The 20,948-nt window shown below is 44.2% G+C and overlaps 1 protein-coding gene across 3 annotated transcripts in view; it reads left to right on the top strand.

Moving 5' to 3' along the window:
• Stk38l (serine/threonine kinase 38 like) overlaps positions 1-20,833 on the top strand; it is a 59,688-nt gene extending 38,855 nt beyond the window's left edge. For all 3 annotated transcript variants that reach the window (XM_027430098.2, XM_035448640.1, XM_027430100.2), the window contains 11 exons: positions 7,556-7,678; positions 8,040-8,123; positions 8,667-8,790; positions 9,706-9,860; positions 10,198-10,300; positions 10,471-10,532; positions 13,478-13,595; positions 13,991-14,114; positions 15,532-15,627; positions 17,396-17,487; positions 17,592-20,833. In XM_027430098.2, the coding sequence (XP_027285899.1) occupies positions 7,556-7,678; positions 8,040-8,123; positions 8,667-8,790; positions 9,706-9,860; positions 10,198-10,300; positions 10,471-10,532; positions 13,478-13,595; positions 13,991-14,114; positions 15,532-15,627; positions 17,396-17,487; positions 17,592-17,719 (1,209 nt within the window). In that variant the 3' untranslated portion in view covers positions 17,720-20,833. The remainder of the gene's footprint in view (positions 1-7,555; positions 7,679-8,039; positions 8,124-8,666; positions 8,791-9,705; positions 9,861-10,197; positions 10,301-10,470; positions 10,533-13,477; positions 13,596-13,990; positions 14,115-15,531; positions 15,628-17,395; positions 17,488-17,591) is intronic.
• The last annotated feature ends 115 nt before the right edge of the window (positions 20,834-20,948 follow it).

The raw sequence follows: 20,948 nt of genomic DNA, 5'->3' as shown, positions 1-20,948 counted from the left end.
TGACGGTTTCTGTACTTGGGATAGCCTGAAAGCACCATCTTTCCAGAGAGGCTCACCCAAAGCATGAAGAGGCCAGGAAATAAATATGTGTTTTTAAGATCATTCGTGACTACTTTATCCATGGTAGAATGGGTAAATCCACTGTTTCGGTTTTTTTGTTTTGCTTTGTTTTGTTTTATTTTTTTGGTTTTATTTTTTTGGTTTTTCGAGACAGGGTTTCTCTGTGGTTTTGGAGGCTGTCCTGGAACTCACTCTGTAGACCAGGCTGGTTTCGAATTCACAGAGATCCACCTGCCTCTGCCTCCTGAGTGCTGGGATTAAAGGCGTGTGCCACCAACGCCTGGCTAAATTATAAATTTAGGGAGAGGTTGGTTACCAGAATAGAAGCCCCCGCTGAGCACATTGGAGACTCTGTTCATTGAAGAACAGCCTGCAGTATATAGCAGGGCCCTGTCTCGGGGAAAAGGAAGGAAATGAGGGAAGAAGAGGAGGAAGAAATAGTTGGGTTTTTTGTTGTTTTCTTATATTGCACTTTATATTAATGAAGACCTGTCAGACACCAAGAGCTCAGATCTGGCATGTCAGATGACAGATTGCAAAACAGTTGCCCCTCTGTTAGCCCAGTGTGGCCAGGTTCCTGTTGTACGAGATCTAGAAGTCTGGACTTTTGCATAAAAAAATTTTAAGCTGCTTTTAAAAATATTGCCAAGTGGCAGGCAGAGAACTGTCTGGGAAGGCCTGTTTGTAGCGGTCATGGCGCCCCCTGGTGGGCACTAATGATTTTTTCTTAATTCTTGTAAATAGCTCTTAGAAAATGTCACATTGTTTTGCTTCTAAAAGTCGGTGGTTCGTAATATCTGTTTTTAAACGTTCCACTTTTTCTGTGAAGGTATTTTAAAATTCCTATGTGTTTATTGTGAAGCTCAGTGCTTGGGCTTTGATTATGTTGTGTGTAAAACAATTCTCTTCAATGTTAGAACTGTCATTATAAGGAGTTAGAATTTCTTGTTTCTTAAAAAAAAAAAAAAAAAAAAAAAAACAAATTTTTCTCACGAATGTGTGTAGGTGTGGGGTGCATGTGGCCAGAGGACAACCTGGGGTACCAGTTCTCAGCAATACTGTCTTTTTCCTTGTTGACCTGGAGCTCACTAAGTAGGTTAGGCTGCTTGGCCAGCTGACCTGTTTCTGCCTCCCCAGTACTGAGATTATAAGTGTTTGCCACCTCACCTGGCGTGTTTGCATAAATCGTGGGGATTAAACTTGGTTCTTTGTGTCTGCAAGATAAGCACTTTACCAACTGAGCTACCTTCAAGCGTAGTTTTTCAGTGAAAGTTAATACCTTTAATTTATTCTGTAACAGAAAATGGTCTGTGCAGTGGTTCATGAGTGAGCCGTGAGATGGTTAAACTGTGTGTGGCTGTGTACAGCAGTGGCTGACAGGAAGCTGTTAGCTAAACCCTTTAATAGCTCAGACCTTTGAAATATCCTGACTGCTTTAGAGACGCCTGGGCATCCTGAAGATTGAGAATCTGATCATTTGAAGAGGAAAGGAGTCTTTAATCCCAGCACTGGGGTGGAGACGGGGAGTCAAGAGAATTGCCAGCTACAAAATGAGATTGCCTCAAAACATAGGGGAGGAGATACGCTGATTAGCAAAAGTCATCCAAAGTAGAAGTTTATTAATGGGAAAACCAAAATAATTGATTTAAGCTGCAGAAGAGAGTTGTGTGAAGCAGCCATCTGCCTGCAGGTCTTTCCTGAGGAGGGGAAAGTCCGGGTTAGCACAGGGATCTTATTTCAGTTCACTCTGAGCAGGTACAGTGGGTCCTCAGTTACCACCGGGCTGCAGTGCTGACTGCAGTGCTGTCTGAAGAGCTGACCTCACTGAGTAGGGTGTCCTGGGGCTGGTGCTCTATTCGGAATGCGGTGACGCACATTGTCACTCCTGTTTTGTCGCTGGAGAGCTGTGTTCCTGCAGGCGTGAGAACCTGTCAGATACTCAGTGACTGCAATTTTTTGGTGCTATTGTTAGAGAGTTTTTTGGCAGACTCTTGTCTGTAGATCATAAGCACATCTTATGAAACTGCAGCCAGGTATCTTCTGTTGGGATGAGACAGGTTTCTGTAGCTAAACACTACTGTGCTATTTTGCAGCAGTGAGAAGGACAAATTCAGAACCATCTTCCACAGTCTTGTGTTCATTTATTGTGTGTAATTAGACATCAAAGCAGGCACCTTTTTTTGCCACAGGGACACAATGCTACAGTGCCACCAAGTGATCCTTAAAAGATAGACCTCGAGTTCTGGGACTTAAAACCAGCCAAGTCTCAGAGCTGCCAACCCATGCACAGAGCAAATTTGATCATTATAGATTAACTACTAATCTCATGTCTTAGTTATACATTGCATTTTTAAGTGAGCTACATAAGCACAATACCCCAAACAAGAGTAAAAGCATGTATAACCCACCAAATAACCAACAATCACCCCATCTCTTGGGAATGTGGGTATCATGTTCTCTGGATTTCTTCCTGTTGTCTGTGGGAGAAGTCAACTTTAAGGGTCCCTGCAAAAATTGGGATAATGGTCAAGTCCTGGGAAGACCAGCTGTAATCCTTGTTGATATATTGTAATGGTAAGTCTTTACTCCATCTGCCTGAGTCCCGCCTGCCTCCACATTAAGGTGTCTCGCGCTAACCGTCTCGCCAGCAAAAAACGACACGGCACACTCCTCAGGATCCTTCTGCAGTAAAGCTTTAATGCGTCTTGAGAGGGAGAGCATCAGCTTACAGAGCGGAGACTCCGAACTCCCAAAAACCCATCCCTTAGCCGCCTCAGAAGTGTTACTCCCTGACTGGCTGAAGCTCGTCGGACCATATGACGTTAGCTGATCGGACCATATGACGTCACGGGAGAGGCGGAGACCAAGGGATGGAAAGTTACAAAGTTACCTAGTGCGCATGCGCACTAGCTTGTAACGGCTCCTTACATTAGGGTCCCAAGTAACACACAGAGACTTATATTAGATACAAATGCTGCTTGGCCAATGACTAGGATTTCTCATCTGCTAGTTCAGTCTTTTTTTTTAATATATTTTTTATTTAAATTCTTTAATTACCACTCATATTTACATATCTACCCCCAGCTAGTTCAGTCTTTTTTTTAAATATATTTTTTATTTAAATTCTTTAATTACCACTCATATTTACATATCCACCCCCAGCTAGCTCAGTCTTTTTTTTTTTTAGCTCAGTCTTAATTATCATAAATCTATATATTGTACAAGCCTTATATTATCAAGGACACCTTCCGCTGGCACCCTCTCTTGCCAGTGGATCACATGGCGACTCCAGAGCAGAGACCAGAGGAAGAGCAAGAGAAAGAGTATGACTTCCTGTTTGTCCCTGCTTATATATGAGTCTGCCTGTATCACAAGACTTCTTTTTACTACATTTCCCAGAATCCTCCCTGACTTGCTGCCTCATTGGTTAAACTTTATTCAACAATCAATAAGAAACATACACAGGAGGACCTTCCCCATCAATATATATGACCTGTCAAGATTCAGTATGTCTCCCCTGATCAAACCTGATCCATATCAACCCTGAAGGAACCCCCAGCTTCTCATTTCCTGTGGAAATACAAGCAAAAACTCTTCTTCAAAGCAATGCATTTTTGAGTTCCATCTTAAAGTTAATTACTCTTAAAATATCTAGGCTGGTTTATTTCAGCATCCTTTCAACCCCATGTCTCTTAGCAGTTGTCATTTGCTTATCAGCAATCAAAAAATTTAAGGTCAATATAGCAACACACTGGATCCAGACAGACTCCCTGTATTTCCCATTTTAACGTGGCTTATTTTTATATATACATATACATATATAGATGTGTGTATATATGCATATGTATATATATTGTATATATATTACTTTACTTCTCTCTTTAAAGACTTTATTTTTAAACTATTTCTTTCTATGACTGTCTGCATCCTTCTTTTCCTATGCCTGTGCACATTATTAAACACACTGGAACCTGTTTAGAGGGTTTTTTGTTTTGTTTTTCCTGTCTGGACCTTTTTTACTGCATATCTCTAGTCTTTTTTGACTGCATGATCGTTTAAACGGCTAAGCAGTGACCTCTGCGGCTGGCTTTAGCATCTGGCTCTGCCAGCTTTTTGGATCTGTGAAAGCAAAGCCTACAAGAGCTGGAGACCTGGTCAGAGGTGTAACGAGAGCTTGTAGGTTAAGATATCTTTATTCAAATAATACCGGCCAAGCGCAAGCTAGAGCGTGCCCAGAGGCAGCAAGCTAGGGAGGCTAGAGAGAGCTCCCACGTGTCTGCTGCCCCTTAAGAATCCCCCATGTGTCATCCTGAACATCCCCTGACCATACCCTGACAGGTGTGGTTAAGCACATCTGTAGCCAGCCCTTAGGAGGCATGGTTATGATGTCTCCCTACACAGAGGTGCATGACTGAGAACTGCATTCAAACCCAGAGCTCTAGAATAAAATGCCGAAGCTTGCATTATAGCATTTTTTTGTTTTCTGTTTTTTTTGTTTTCTTAGCTTTCCCCCCTCCTTATTATACTGGTTGCTCAAGGGCTTGCTGTAAGGCAGAACCTTTTAAAGGACCCAGGTCCATTTTTTTTTTTTTTTTAATTTTTCAGGTGCTGTGGACATTCGAGCTTCATGTTGGTATTTTTATTTTTTGCTCTTTGGGGGCCCGCCACCCAGATCCCAAGTAAACACATGGAGACGTCTTCTTACTTACGAGTGCCCAGCCTTAGCCTGGCTGGTTTCCAGCCAGCTTTTCATAAGTCATCCCATCTACCTTTTGCTCTGAGCTTTCATCTTTCTCTTCTCTGTATATCTTTACTTCCTTCTTATTCCATGGCTGGCTGTGTAGGTGGGTGGCTGGCCTCTGGCGTCCTCCTCTCCTCCTCTTTGCTCTTCTATTTATTCTCTCTGCCTGGCAACCCCGCCTATCCTTTATCTTCTGCCTAACTGTGCTGTTCAGCTCTTTATTAGACCAATCAGGTGTTTCAGACAGGCAAAGCCACACAGCTTCACAGAGTTGAACAAATGCAACATAAAGAATGCAACACATCTTTGCACCATTAACATATTCCACAGCATAAACAGATGTTCAACTAATATTCTACAACATATAGATGTGCTTTTAGCTGCATTAGACTATTTAAAGGGTTAAAGTTTCCCAAACCCCAAGATAAGTGCAGTCTTATTTTTTAAGTAACATATATAAAACAGTATTTGCTATTTGCTATATCTTCATTTCCTTTATTACCTGGTTCCTATCCAAAGGTGTACACACACACACACACACGCACGCACGCACGCACGCACGCACGCACGCACAGCCAGCCAGCCAGCCAGCCAGCCAGCCACAAATCAAATTGGGGACTGGAGAGACAGCTTAGCAATTAAAAACACTAGCTGTTCTTGCAGAGGGCCCAGATTCAATCTATAACAATTACATGACAGCTCACAACCATTTGTAACTTGAGTTTCCAGGGATCTGACACCCTCCCCTGACCTGTGAACACCAGGCATGCACACGGTGCACAGACATACATTCAGGCAAAGCATCCTTATGATTAAATAAAATACTAATGTAGCTTCATTGAACTGTGTGAACTGAAGACATTCCTTGTTTCCCTCCTACCTCTGCTACGAGTATTAGAATTCTGTTTTGATGATGTGCAGACTTAATTAGACACCTAACTTCTAGTTAGACACCTACTACTCTACAACAGACAAACAGGTGCAGGACAGGTGAGTGGCTCTGCTTTGAGCTGCTTTGGGAGCAGTGTGTCCAAACTGATGGGAGTGCTAGGACTTGAGTCCCTGACCTCAAGGTTGATAGGATCACTTGAACATGAGTAGGGGCTCAATGGTTTTATTTTCCAGTGTGTGCTGCCTCTACTGGGAACAATCACTGTGTCATGAACTTGATTTTTCTTAGATGAGGAGTCAATGAGGTTAGAACAAGAAAATGATTTCCAGATGCAGCCTTTGGGTATTTCAAAATGTTGCTTATTAATAGTTCTTATTTTGTTATCTTTGCAAATCAGAGTATTACTGTAATAGTATTGACTCGGATGGTTTTGTTTTGTTTGTTTTTTTTTTAATTGGTTGATTGGTTTTCTTTCGTTTTTGATACAGGGTCTCTATAGTCTTGGCTGACCTGGAACTCACAGATCCCCACCTGCCTCTGCTTCCTGAGTGCTGGGATTGAAGGTGTGTGCCACCATTCCCAGCTAACTTGGGTATTTTAATGCTACTTTGTAATTATTATTTTGCAATTTCATGTCGTTGGAAACTTGTATGAAGTTTTGCGAAATTTGCTGAAATTTATGCAAGAATGGGTTTCATTTTTTAAAGATGTTATTTATTTATTTATTTATTTATTTATTTATTATGTATAGTCTTCTGCCTGCACACCAGCAGAGGGCACCAGATCTCATTTAAGGTGGTTGTGAGCTACCACATGGTTTCTGGGAATTGAACTCAGGACCTCTGGAAGAACAGTCAGTGCTCTTAACCTCTGAGCCATCTTTTCAGCCCAGGTTTCACTCTTAAGTAAATCTCCATGGGAACACTGCTGCTATGTGACTTCTGCAGGTCACAGTAGTGGTGACAGCACCTTGGAAAGTAAAGAATTGGAGCCAGTTCCCTGACAGTAAAAACAAGTGTCAGAGGAAGCAAGCAGAGCCTGGTGATGGATGCCTGTGACCCCAACACTCAGGAACTGGGGCAGGAGGACTGCCTTGAGTTCCAGGCAAGCCTGGGCTACTCACTGAGATCTTGTCTCAAAAATAAGTAGGTACACACATCCCAGAACACTCCTGGCATCTGCACTGTCTAAGATTTATTTTTGTTAGTTAAGTTACCATTCAGAAGGCATCAACTTACACATACAATAAACTGGTTAAGGTGATGCAGCCCATAAAGTCTTTCAAGGATACAGACTTAATAATTGTTTTAAAAATGTTTTCTTAATACTATTTTATTCTTCCCTTGCTTAGTAAATACTTGACTTGACAAGTAGATTATAGACAAGCATATAATAATTAAGGTACCATACCTCCATCCATTCACTTCTTTAAAATTATATGTGTGTGAGTGAGTGTGGATTTGTGCATTTGAGTGCAATGCCTGAGGATCCCAGAGTCACCTGATGCCCGGAGCTGAATGGATGCTGGAAGCTGAGCTTGTGTCTTTTACAAGAACATCACACATCTTAGCTGCAGAGACTTCTCTCCAGTCGCTATGCCTTTGTTTCTTGTTGCTTTGTTTTGTTGGTTTTCCAAGACAAGCTTTCCCTGTGTTGCCCTGGCTGTCCTGGAACTCGCTCTGTAGACCAGGCTGGCCTTGAACTCGCAGAGATCCACCTGTCTCTGCCTCCCAAGCGCTGGAATTAAAGGCGTGCACCCCCACGGCCTGTCTTTGTTTTTATGTCTGTTGTCTTTTAACATTACACATGCCTTTGAGACAGGGTTACTTTAAAATCATCTTTTTAAATTCTGTTTTTCATAGAAAAAGTTACGCCGATCACAGCATGCTCGCAAAGAAACAGAGTTCTTACGGCTCAAGAGGACCAGACTTGGCCTGGATGACTTTGAGTCTCTGAAGGTTATAGGGAGAGGAGCTTTCGGGGAGGTGAGCTGCTTTGTTCACATCACCATTGTTGAAAGTAGATGTTGTATGGTGTTTAAATATAGTTCGTAGGCTCCGAGGTCATAGGTCAGTTGGTAAGAGTGCTTGCCTAGTATCCACAAAGCCCTGCCTTTGACTCAGCATCATAGAAACCGGGTGTGATGGCACACCTCTGTACTCCTAGCACTTGGGAGATGGAGGCAGGAGGATCAGAAGTTCAAGGTCATCTCCAGCTACATAATAATAAGTTCAAGGCCAGCCTGGGCTACATGAGATCCCTGTCCCCCCTTAAATGTGTGTGTGTGTGTGTGTGTGTGTGTGTGTGTGTGGTTCCCACTGTTCAGCGCTTGCGTTTGTGCTCCAGGTGCGGCTGGTCCAGAAGAAAGACACGGGGCACATCTATGCCATGAAGATCCTGAGGAAATCAGACATGCTTGAGAAAGAGCAGGTGTGTCTCCCAACATGTACAGTGCCAAGGGCCTCTGTGAGAGGGAGGGCTCAGGGCAGTGTTGATGCTGAAAATTATAAAAGAGACCTCGTTTACTAGATGGTACTGAATTTATAGTCTGGTGTTTTCAGTTGTTAAGTTCAGAGTTCAGTCTTTCCAACTTTACAGCCTCTGTGTTAGTTTGCTCTGTTGCTATCAGAAAACAGCAAGGCTGGGGCTGTGAATGACAAAAGCCATTACTTTCTCGTGGTTCTGTTCAAGGGCAGAAAGTTGGGTAGGTTTTAGTTTCTGATGGTTGCTGTCTTGGCTCCCTTCCTTCAGGTACCACACTCCCTGTCCTTGGTGACCGCAGGAAGAGCAGACACAGGCTCCCTGAGCACTGCTGCTGTCTCCTCCTGTGGGCCCTGTCACAGTGGAGGAGAATCTGCTGGCTCTCTGCTCACCCTCGAGGCTTAATGAAATAAGATAAAAACAGCCTCCTGGGTTCTGCATATTTAGTGAGACTTTCTGGGTCAATTGTCTTTTCAAAACATATTCATCTAGGTGGCTCATATCCGAGCAGAAAGAGACATTTTGGTGGAAGCAGACGGTGCCTGGGTGGTGAAGATGTTCTACAGTTTTCAGGACAAGCGGAATCTCTATCTGATCATGGAATTTCTTCCTGGAGGTAAATAGCAGTGGCAGACAGACCTGAGCTCATTTGCATACGTAATAAGTTCATCTGCATATGAAGTAATAATGTCACCCAGTTTTACTGCTGAATTTTATTGAGTGTATACATACCCATCATTTTTTTTAGTATTTACTTCCAGAATAATGGAAGATGATTTGGCCACAAATCATGTAATTTCCAAAGGACTGTTAGGATGAAATTTTATTTTATTTATTATTATTATTATTATTATTACTATTATTATTATTTGGGTTTTCGAGACAGGGTTTCTCTGTGTAGCTTTGGAGCCTATCCTGGCACTTGCTCTGTAGACCAAGCTGGCCTCGAAGTCAAGAGATCCGCCTGCCTCTGCCTTCCGAGTGCTGGGATTAAAGGCGTGTGCCACCAACGCCCGGCTAGGATAACATTTTATATATTACCATTTTGTGTTCACTGTAGAGTTAAGGGAAGAGAGCCTGTATGCAGAAAGACAGAATTCTGGTTTCTAGGCGTGCCTGTTCACTCTTCGTGCTTCTAAACTCTGTTCTGGCCCTGATAAGTTAGCATGCTCCCCACACACACCATTGCATGCACTTGGTGGGTTGTTTGAGGTACCGGGCAAGTCATAAAACCGCAAATATGACACAGTCTGTACAAAGGACGTCTGAAGAGGGTCTCCTCAAGAGGGTGTTTGCTGCGCACTCCCATGATACAGCACCAGGGCTCCAGACAGTTACTGATGTTTATGAACGGACCTGCGCCTGAGGCTTCGGGGTCACTGCCTCACAGCAGCAAAGATTAAAGCTGTTGACGGCTGTGGGGAGTAAAGCAGAAGGAGGATGTGAGAGAAGACAGAAATTGGGGTGGATGCAGGAAGGTGAGGCGAGTCACCTCCCCGTTCGCAGTCCCTCGGTGCTTCGCCCTGTGCAGGTGACATGATGACGCTGCTGATGAAGAAGGACACCCTGACAGAAGAGGAGACGCAGTTCTACATCTCAGAGACTGTCTTGGCGATTGACGCAATCCACCAGCTGGGCTTCATCCACCGGGACATCAAGCCAGACAACCTTTTACTGGACGCCAAGGCATGTGAGGAACGGGAGAGTCCTTGGGTTTTTCATGCCGGTTTCTTGGCTGCAGACAGCAGCCGTGGCTTGGGTTGTTTTGGATTAACTAAACTTTTTCATAGATAGTACATAAATGGCTGTTCTGGAGTAACATCACGGGAAATGGGTTACAAAAAAAAAAAAAATAAAACTCCCTGTTTTCTGTTTTTAAAAATCATCCTCAGACATGTATAATCTCAAATTTTTAGCTGTATGTGTTTTAAGAATTTTTATAATAATGGCATCAGAGTTTATATTAAGGACTTTTTTGTCTTCAAAGTTAACATGACTTCACTGGAATTTGTTGTTGTTTTAGGGACATGTAAAATTATCTGATTTTGGTTTGTGCACGGGGTTAAAGAAAGCGCACAGGACTGAATTCTATAGAAACCTCACACACAACCCACCAAGCGACTTCTGTAAGTTTGCATTTTTCCTTTGGTTGAAATTTTGTAGCTTGGAACTTTAGTTCTGTGAAGAAGTGAGGCTCCCCCGCTCTTCCTGAGTTGCCTGAGCTTTAGGTGTAGGTGTGCAGTTGCATCTTTTGTCCATTTCCCCTCTGACGGTCGTGGTGTCTTGTTGGAATTAGCGTTTCAGAACATGAACTCGAAGCGAAAAGCGGAGACGTGGAAGAAGAACAGGAGGCAGCTGGTGAGTCCTGAAGAATGCTGTCCCCCTGGGAACTCGAGGTGCTTTCCTCAGTAGCTCCGACTGCACAGGTGGACAGGGACGGGGTCACCAAAGGTCAACTGGGACAGCAACCCCCTCCTGCGTTTTCTGCTGCCAGTGAAGATTAAAGACTCAGACACTTGTGGGTGTGAACAGAGCGCAGTGTGTTTTATGACGGAGGTTTCAGAAAAGTAAGAAGCTCAAGAAAAGAGAGAAGCTTCCTAGAGTGGTATCGGGGTTCCTGAGAGAAAAGGCTGTTGAGATTCATCCGTAAGGGCTCTGCAGACACTAGTTGCTGAGGCTGGCCAGTTCTCTGGGCTGTCATGGGCTGAGCCTGTGGAGGACCACACTGTCTTGGCCCAGCCAGGAGCTGATCATGAGTTCTTCACATGCTGCCCACCCAGTTAGTTGGGGTGAAGCCTCGCTGTGTCTGTCTGTGACTCCAGCTTTATTAGTTATTGCCTGTGACTGTCTGTTGCTGTCGGGCGTTTCACCAGCCTCTGTCCTCCTGTCTGTGATTACACTAAGCTGTTTGTTCCCACACCACAGAGAAGAAGCTGCAATTAAGCTTGGTTAACTGTCATTGGGATGGTCTTGGGTGTCCTTCCTGAGATAGGTGGGTTTTCTTGATGCTGTCTCTACCTAATCTGTGAGTGAGAAGCAAGCAGACATAAAAGAGCAGTAGAGTCCAGTGTACATTCCAGAAGGAGAGGGTCTCCCGGAGCTGCAGCCACCACCAACACTGGCCTTTCTTTCAGATCCCAAGTCTCTTTTACCAGGTCCCCTTGGCTAGCTCATAACCAGCTGCAAGCTCTGTTTCTCATCCTAGTGTTTCTGATTTGGCTGTTTAACCCATACCTCCTTTTAACTCTTGTCTGTTTTCACTATGGCCCTATCCCCTTACTTCGTACAGAGAACAGGGAGGAGACATCACCTCCTCTCCATAGCCAGCGTTCTCATTGCCTGGGGTGGTGTAACTCCTGTAACCAATGGAACAGGAAGCTTGGGGTGTTGGCAGTGACACAGTTGTCTCAATAGGCAAGCCTAGCCCCTAACGTTGAATTTTATGGCTGTTTCTTTTGTTGTTGTTGTTGTTGTTGTTTAAGATTTATTTATTATGTATACAATATTCTGCCTGCATACATGCCTGCTGGCCAGAGGAGGGCACCAGGTCTCATTACAGATGATTGTGAGACACCATGTGGTTGCTAGGAATTGAACTCAGGACCTCTGGAAGAGCAGTCAGTGCTCTTAACCTCTGAGCCATCTCTCCAGCCCTGGCTGTTTCTCACTAATGCCATTTCCCTCTTTTTTTAGTGAATGTAAGACTTGCTTTCCTCCCTTTCCTGTCTGCATTTGTATAGTTAACTGAGGTGTGAACATTTGCAATCAGGAGTGTAGCTTTGACTTTGTCTTCCTGGTTTCTTACACAGTGCCCAGCACATGCAGACAGATACCTTGTCAGTATTTGTTGAGTTCAAGTAAGCAATGATGAAGCTGGGGACTCCCCGTTCCCTTGGGAAATGCTAGACTCAGGTGACAATAGCCTGCCATGTCCAACACAATTAAATGACATTTTGCATTTTTGAGTTCATTTGGTCATTGGTCCAATTAGCAGCAAACTTCATATTCTGATAAACTTTTTAAAGTGTGTTCATCTGTTGGTTAAGGAAAAAACTTCATTCTGTTTTTGAATGAGTCGTTTTAGATCAGATGTTACATTTGAGAAAATACTACAGTCTTCCTGTTTTTAAAGGCAAGGGGACAAAGCTTGAGGGGAACCTTGGCAGATTCCATGGGCGGGGGCAGGCGGGGAACAAATACGCCAGGCAGACAGAACTTAGAAGTTTTATTAGAACGGGGAGGGAGTGGAACGGAAAGAGAAAAGAGGTGAAGAGACAGAGACAGAGACAGAGAGAGGACAGAAGACAAGAGGGAGACAGGAAAAGTCCTGTCTGCCCCAGGGGAACAGCTGGAAAGAATGGGAAAGAGCATAAGTGGGTGGGGCTCTTTCTTTTAAAGGGGTCCTTTGTACCTGTGTGCAGACTAGCACTCATGGGACCCTGGGCTGAGAGCATTCTGCCAGGTGATAGGGGCATAATGCCTGAATCCTTACAAATACCCCTTAAAAACTTGTCTGAGGGGCTGGCATTGGTGCTCACCTGAAACCCACTAGTTAAGAGGCTGAGGCAGGGGCATCCTGGGTTCTGAGACCAACCTGGGCTTCACAGTGAGACCCTGTCTTCATAAATAAATAAAAGCATGGCAGAGGGTTTCTGTATCTCCTAAGAGAAATTGTCGTTGGTCAGTGGCTCCCGAGGAAGAAGCAGCGATGAGTTCATCAATGTCTGGGTCAGGAGATTCCTTCAGCCCACCCACTGCAGGTCTCATTGTCCCCTGGTCCCTGAAGTGACGTCTTCTGTCCCACTTTTGGTGATTTCTACAATAGTGCCCCTGTTGAGAGCAGCTAATAATGGTTTTGTAGAATTTGATGTGGATCAAGGGGAAGGTGCACAGAGCCCCTGACGTAACTCGATGGAGTTACGTTCTAAGGAAGGCAGCCTGTGAGCGCGCTTTTTGTTGCGGCCTCAGATCAAGCTGCTGTAGGTTCTCCCACCTGGATCTTTGGTGAGCAGAAGCTGAGGCTCAGAGAGCAGCTCACATGAGTAGTGAGCAGAAGTCAGGGCCACTGGACGCAGCCTTTTCCTCCCTTTTGAAGTAGAAGAAGGGTCTCTCCTCAGCCCAGCATCCTGTGTTCTGTCCACAGTGCCTGACTCAGCACCTGTCAGTCAGCCTTACATGTGACACCCTGCCTTACATGTCACCAGTAAGGGGGTGCTTGTCCTGTGCTTCTTCCTGTACTAATCCACACTCAGATGTTGTCTGAGAGGTTCAGAATGCCAGTTTGACAGGATGCTGCTTTGTAGGCATATTCCACAGTCGGAACACCAGACTACATTGCTCCAGAAGTCTTCATGCAGACTGGCTACAACAAACTGTGTGACTGGTGGTCCTTGGGAGTGATCATGTATGAAATGCTAATAGGTGAGTCCTGTTTACATGCATGATACATACCTCTATTGGCAGATACTTCTATTGGTACATACCTCTATTGGCAGATACTTCTATTGGTACATACCTCTATTGGCGGATACTTCTGTGACAGACAAAAATAGCAGAGCCATTTTTAATCTATTCCCCACCTTCTTCTGCCCAGGATCCCTATGGCTTCCCTTATCGGATGCCATATGCAGGGTTCGGATAAGATGAGGTGGGGCTTTACATCCTTATGGACTTCATTAGTAGTTTTACAGTAAACCAACACCTATAAGAAACAGATGTCGCTACAGAACACTCAGGTTTTTTTCTCGTGGCGTGTACTTGTAGGTCTGGTTGAACTGATCACCAAAGCTGGTAATTTTTGTTTCCCTGACACCCAGGCTTCCCACCTTTCTGCTCTGAGACACCTCAGGAGACATATAGGAAAGTTATGAGCTGGAAGGAAACACTGGCATTCCCTCCAGAAGTGCCTGTCTCTGAGAAAGCCAAGGACTTGATTCTCAGGTTGGTGACTTAAAACTTCCCAGTGCCCACACGAGCTGTTTCTCTGAGGCAGGGCAGGTGTTTGGGGGCGGGGAGAGAATGCCGAGTGATCTGGTCAGTTTTAATAGAGGATTTACAAAATTCAAACTCTAAAAAGACTTTATTAATTTTTATGTTTAAGTGTGTTGGGTATTGCTCATGGAGGCTAGGAGATCCCTAGAGCTGGAGTTACAGGCAGTTGTGAGCCACCTAGTGTGGTTTCTGCGAATTGAACCCAGGTCCTCTGCAAGAGCTGCCAGTGCATTTAATTACCTACTTCTCCTTCCCTCCAAAACGCCAATGCTTACAAAGAAGTTTGTGGGAAAGCGGGGTTTAGATCAGAGAAGAGATCTTCTTGGACATACTGATATTTTTAGCAAAGGGTCACTTCTGTTAGACTTCAGGACTGGGTGTGTCAGAAACGAAAGGAGGGTAAATGTATTAGAAGCAGAAGCCCCTGCCATGAAAGTCACAGGCACCTAAGCAGAGGGCGGTGGGAGGAGGTGCTGCAGCACTCCTGTGAGGGGAGAAAGAGCTGTTGTAACGACTCTTTTTCTGTCCTCCAGCCAGCTCCCAAATAATGACACAGACTCCTCATTAATGAAAGCTCGGCCTGTAGCTCAGGCTTGTTCCTAACTAGTTCTTATCACTTAAACTAATCCATTTTTATTAATCTGTGTTTGTCCTGTGGTATTTACCTCTCTTCTTGTTTCCTCTCCGTGTCTCCTGGTTTCTTCTGCGTGTTTAGATCCTCCCCTCTTCCTCTCTCTCCCTGGGAGTCCCGCCTGTACCTCCTGCCTAGCCAATGGCCATTCTGCTCTTATTATGGCAGTCACAGCAATGTATCTTCACACAGTGAACAGACATCCCCAACAGGATATGAACTGTGACAAGCCTTGTCAGTGGACAGCTGGCAGCGTACTGTATAGAATTGTTAAACTATACATGGCCTTTGACCAGCAGTTCTATTTCTGGGAATTTAATAGAGCGTGTTACCATGTAGGAGCAAAAAGAGTTAGGCACATTTCTTGTGTTATTTTAGTTGTGAAAAATTGGAACTCACCTAAGTCTTCAGCAGCATCGATGGATGTAACACTACGATGTCTCCATACACAGGTCTCAAAAAATTACCTCACAGGAAAATACTGAACAGCGCTGCGAAGTTTTCTTAGTACATTAAGTGATAAAAGTCTTAAAGTAATCATGTCAGCCCTGTTTTAATTATTTCAAGCAATGAAAGAAGTGACTGCAGAATGTCTGTGGGTGATTGTACTTCTCCATGTTTCTCCTACCCCAGTGTACTCAATCACTAAATTAGAATGCTTCCTAGAAACACTTGAAGGGATACAATCAGAGTTGCAAGTGAAGTATGTGGCTGACGTCTGTTTTCCCTTCCTAGGTTTTGTACCGACTCTGAAAACAGAATTGGGAACGGTGGTGTAGAAGAGATCAAAGCCCACCCCTTCTTTGAGGGTGTAGACTGGGGCCACATCAGGTATGTTCTGAGGCCTGGGCTGACAAAGGGAGCTTCTGGATTGGTGGTTAATGTGCCTCTGATTCTTATAGACCCGAGGTTCTCAGCCTGTAGTTCATGACCCCTTTGCGGGGTTGAACGACCTTTTCACAGCAATCGCCTAAGACCATCAACAAACACATTCATAACAGCAGCAAAATTACCGTTTTGAAGTAGCAATAAAAATGGTTTTATGGGTGGGGTCACCACAGCGTGAGGAACTGCACTAAAGGGTCACAGCGACAGGAAGGTTGAAAACCACTGTTATAGACGAAATACAAGAGGCAGCTCTGCCTCATCTGAGACGTCATAGACTTGGTCTGCTGCTCTGCTTCCCTGTGTCTGTTACGGAAAGGTCGCAGAGCAGAGCCTGGCCTGTCTAAGCTCAGTGCTAGTTGGGGACAGAGGCCAAGGTTGTGGCTCTTTCCACCCAGTTGAGTCTTAACTAGACTTCCATAGTCATCGTGCCTGGGTCTAGAAAGTCTAGGTAAGACACCATGGACAAGATGTCAACAGTTCCTCAGGGGAAGATGAGAAATGTATGGTGTGTGCTCATGAAAGTCCTGGGCACACAGTGGGACCTCTAGTGAAGGCGCATATTACTCTTAGTTAAGACTAATTCTTGTATAGACACAGACAGTACGTGCTTTTTCATAGTGTGGTAGGCTTAGCACCCAGTAGATCCTTTAAAAATTTGTTGAAAAAAAGTAAATAAAAGCTGATAAAGGGCCTTTGAGGTGATTCAGCAGGGAAAGCCTGGAGACTCAGTTCAATCCCCAGTCCTGCGTGGTAGGAGGAGAGAGCCAACAGCTGAATGCTGTCCTCTGACCTCTACACTTGTGGGGTTTGTGTGTGTGTGTGTGTGTGTGTGTGTGTGTGTGAGAGAGAGAGAGAGAGAGAGAGAGAGAGAGAGAGAGAGAGAGAGTGAGTATAACTTAAGTTTTAAGTGTAATTTAAAAGTTTTAAGTGATGGTTTCTTTTAACTATTTCTATAGTTAAATGTATCTACTACCATAAGGCATTTTTTGTGGAGGTATTTTTTTTAACCTAACCTCTCTGGTTCTCTTAAAATTTATATGACTGACAAGTTTTTGCATTCGGATTTTATCACTGACATGTATGTGTGCCCTCTTTTGCACAGGCTCACTAATCCTCACTAGACTTGTAGCCCTGACTCACTTAGGTAGATCTCACTGTCTCCACAGACTCCATATCACCTATAAATCTCAGTGAGATGCCGTGTCTGAGCCAGAATGCTGGCATACACCTTTAATCCCAGCACTTGGGAGGCAGGCGAATCTCTGGGTTCAAGGCCAGCCTGGTCAACAGAGTGAGTTCCAGGACAGCCAAGGCTACACAGAGAGACCCTGTCTCAAAAAACAAACAAACAAACAAAAACCCAAATTCCTTCTCTTCTAATTTTCCTTTCATTGGGTCTTGTTTTTTTTCACCTTAAAAAAAAAATATGTCTTATCTCAGTGGTAGAGTATTTGTCCAGCTGTTGTTCAGTCTCTAGTACTAGATGGGGAACACTGGGTGAGAAAGTCTTCATGCAAACGTGTAAAAATTCCAAGCAAATAAAGACATTTTAGTGAAAAATTACTCAGCCATCTTGACATCATCCGCATAGCTGTGTTCAGATGCGTAGCAGGCGCCCTTGGGTTTCCTGTCCCATGCAGTGGTGGACAGGACTTTCAAGAATGGTTTGTTGGACAGTGAAGAGTTAAGAAAACTTCCCATGCTCTTTCAGGGAAAGGCCGGCAGCCATTCCTATCGAAATCAAGAGCATTGACGACACCTCCAACTTTGATGACTTCCCTGAGTCTGACATCTTACAGCCGGGTAAGACAGGTTCACAGCAGACCTCACACAGCAGTCACCTGCAAGGTGAGGGACATGCAGCTAGTGACGTCCCTCTGCCCTTCTTAACTCTTTTCTCTTTCCAGTGCCGAATACCACAGAGCCCGACTACAAATCCAAAGACTGGGTTTTCCTCAATTACACCTATAAAAGGTTTGAAGGGCTGACGCAGCGCGGCTCCATCCCCACATACATGAAAGCTGGGAAATTATGAGTGATGTTCACAGTCACCCACAGCCAAGAACTCAGGTAGCTGCATCTCCAGGCTGGATGGCATCAGCACCAGACATTCCGAGGACGCTGGCGCTCACCAGCCTGAGAAACTTCCACAGGGTCGGATTCTGAGACTACTACAGGAATCGCTCGGCTTTTCTTTCTTCTTTTTTTTTTTTTTTTTCCAAATATTTTGTTGTTTGTATTAACTTTATTATACAAAGGTACTGGAACAAAAGGAACCGACATGTCCTCCTAACTGCACTGCCCACGTGCATGTTGAGGTCCACTCTGCCCATGGGCTGCGCTTCCAACTGCAACACTAATCCAGCCAGAACTGCACAGCACTGACGGCAGCCTGCACAGCGTGGCAGCCTGAGGTCACTCACCCTTGGTGTACCTGCTTCACTGCAAAGCGTGTGGGTCTTGAATCAGTAAAAAAAAAAAAAAAAGCCATCTGTAGCTGCTGTTAGAACACTCGCCCTGTTGGTTTGGACATTGTAGGCTCCGAGTGAAGACAGTTTCTGTGGCGGTCCTAAGGAACTTAGGGAGAAGAATACCGACTTCAACATTAGAATTCCCTGCCAGGTGCTCACACAGCCCCTGGGAGAGCGGCGGTGAGCTTCGGTCAGGGTGAGGACGTATGTCTCACCTCACTCCAGCATCTTCCAAGGCTGACTTCGCTGAGAAGTAGTGACGACTGTTTTACACACACGGGGACACACTGCTGTGATTGAGCAAGTGCCAGTTACTTTTATTGTAACACAAGGACTTCTTTTATAACAAGAGGATGGCATTATTTTAACTGGGTGATGGTGAGTTGAGTTTCAGAAATGGCCATGAAAGCTGCTTGTAGAACCTAGTGTATTTTTATTAAACTATTTTTTTAAATGTTAAACTTCCGATCATGTCAATGAACACATAGAGAACAAGCGTGTGAGTAGTCACTTTGGCTCTCTGCAAAGTTGGTACATGTCCTTGCTGTGCTGGTAGGCAACCTTTGTGCCATTGTTTTCCAGTGAACCAAAGCTCCTGAGCAGTGGCTGTCAGTGGCGAGTGGAATTCCGCTTCCCAGGGAGCGCTAGACGCCACATGACAGACCTTTGACAGGGTCGTGTTCATGGTTAGCTCATCACTGTGGTTAAAGCCCACAGTGGAGTGAAGGAATCGGGTGCAGGCTGGGTGTGTGTGACTGGAGACTGGACAGGAAAAGTCAGCATCAAATTCCCTGGGCATTTCCCTAGTGGTGACGTCATCTTTTCTTGCTCAGCGTTTTGATTCTAAAACAACTCTCTGAAGAGGTTTAGTTTCCTAAGTTGTAGTTGAGAAGTAACCTCTCAGTGAATGGCAAAGATTTACCATCTGCGATGGAGATGGAATGAGGATTTATTGGGAGGAAATGTCTCTCCTCGGGGGACTGACTGAGTAATGCGTTGTGCAAATTTCCAAAAGCTTTTTTTTTTTTTTTTTTTAACATTGCTGCTGGATGACTCCTCTTTGATCAAAGGCCATCACCAGCTCTTGAAGTGTTTTGCTGAGTTTCTGTGTCTGGCAAGTACTAACCACTTGTCAGCCTACCGGCTCAACTGTAGCCTGAGCCTGTGACCACCGAGTGTTTGGAGAGAGCAGACTGGACACGGTGGATATCTCATCTCACTGATGACTTCAATTAGCTGCCTTAATTTATGCAGGGTATATGAGCTTCTCCAGCTCACCTATTTCAAAAGTATTTAGCAGCAGGAAACCGCCCCCTCCCCAGGCTGTAAAATGGGACTGTGGGGTGACCAGGTTCAACGTGGAGATCTTGCTGTACTCTCTAGCTCAGGTGCAATATCTATCTAACTACCACAGGATGACGGCATCGTCAAGTCCAGGTGACTGGGGTAGGTTGAGATTAGTGTAAAGAAGAATTACCCAGCTTGTGTTTCCATGGTGTAGGGCGCAGCACTTCGTCTGACCTCCCTGTTGTGACTGGAGGAAACAGTGAAATGCAGTGGGAAGTTGGCTTTGCTGGAGTTAGCACACAATTCAGTCTTCAGGGGTTTCTCGTGAAAGCCTTTCTTAAGCTGCTGTCTAAAGGAAACTAGACTGTGCCTGTCCCGTTGAAAGCTAAAAATATGAGTCAGGGTGCAATTTAAGGAAATAGCAAAGATTCCCCGAGATTGGCTTTTTTTCCATTATATTTCCCCCATGTCTCAGGGGGATCATGTAATTTAAGTGACAAAGCCTATCTAATCACTGGGAATAGTGACATTTTCTCTAGTCTCTATTTTGAATCAAAGTTTTACTACAAGCTCTGTGGTTTGGGTTTTTCTAAGGATATAGGAAGTGTGTATAATCCAAATTTATTAGTTTCCTGTTTTAATACAGACTTTTGCTTTTTCATTAAAACCTTTGTGTTAAAGCAGTTTTGTTTTGTTTTTGTTTTTTGTTTTTTCCAGACATGGTTTCTCTGTGGCTTTGGAGCCCGTCCTGGAACTAGCTCTTGTAGACCACGATGGTCTCAAACTCACATAGATCCGCCTGCCTCTGCCTCCCGAGTGCTGGGATTATAGCGTGAGCCACCACTGCCCGGCATGTTAAAGCAGTTATTAACAGCGAAGTCTGCAGGTGTGTGAAACCCTAGGCTGTCCAGAAGAAGCAGTGACCACTTAGCCATAGGTAACTAATCAGCTGTTAGTTTATCGACAGTGTCAGTTATGGGATATTAAAATATTCTTTGGTTGCTAAGACTTAAGATAGGGCTCATTTATTCCTGTAACAGCATAGCTTTTTAACACATGCATAACTTTGTACAAGCTGAGCATTTCTAAGGATTTTAAAGCATGTTTTGGTGTTTTGATATAGAAGACCTTAGAAAGTTTATGCTGTCAGGAATAATAGCTACCTGTCTTTTGGTGGTCTACAAGTAAGTTACTTGAGGGTCAGAAAAGACCCTGGCTACATGATATATTCTCTCTTTGAATTGTTAAAACTCGGAAAATGCTAAAGCAGCTGTTTTGCTATGGTGACAGTTATTTTTCATTTCATTTCAAATTCATTTTCTCTGTAGAAGTGCACTTATTTCTGAAAAAGCTTATGAAGCCAACACTTAATAAATATAAGACACTTGGAACTACTAGAAATATTTTAGGTTTTTATTACAAAATATGAACAGGTACTGCTGCTTTAAAGGAATAAATAAATAAAAGTGTATTGTAGTTATTTTTTAAAAAGCAATACAAGTCAGC

This window comes from Cricetulus griseus, chromosome 8 (assembly GCF_003668045.3).
Source record: "Cricetulus griseus strain 17A/GY chromosome 8, alternate assembly CriGri-PICRH-1.0, whole genome shotgun sequence".
Classification (NCBI taxonomy): Eukaryota; Metazoa; Chordata; class Mammalia; order Rodentia; family Cricetidae; genus Cricetulus; species Cricetulus griseus.
This window is presented reverse-complemented; position numbering and strand designations above follow the sequence as displayed.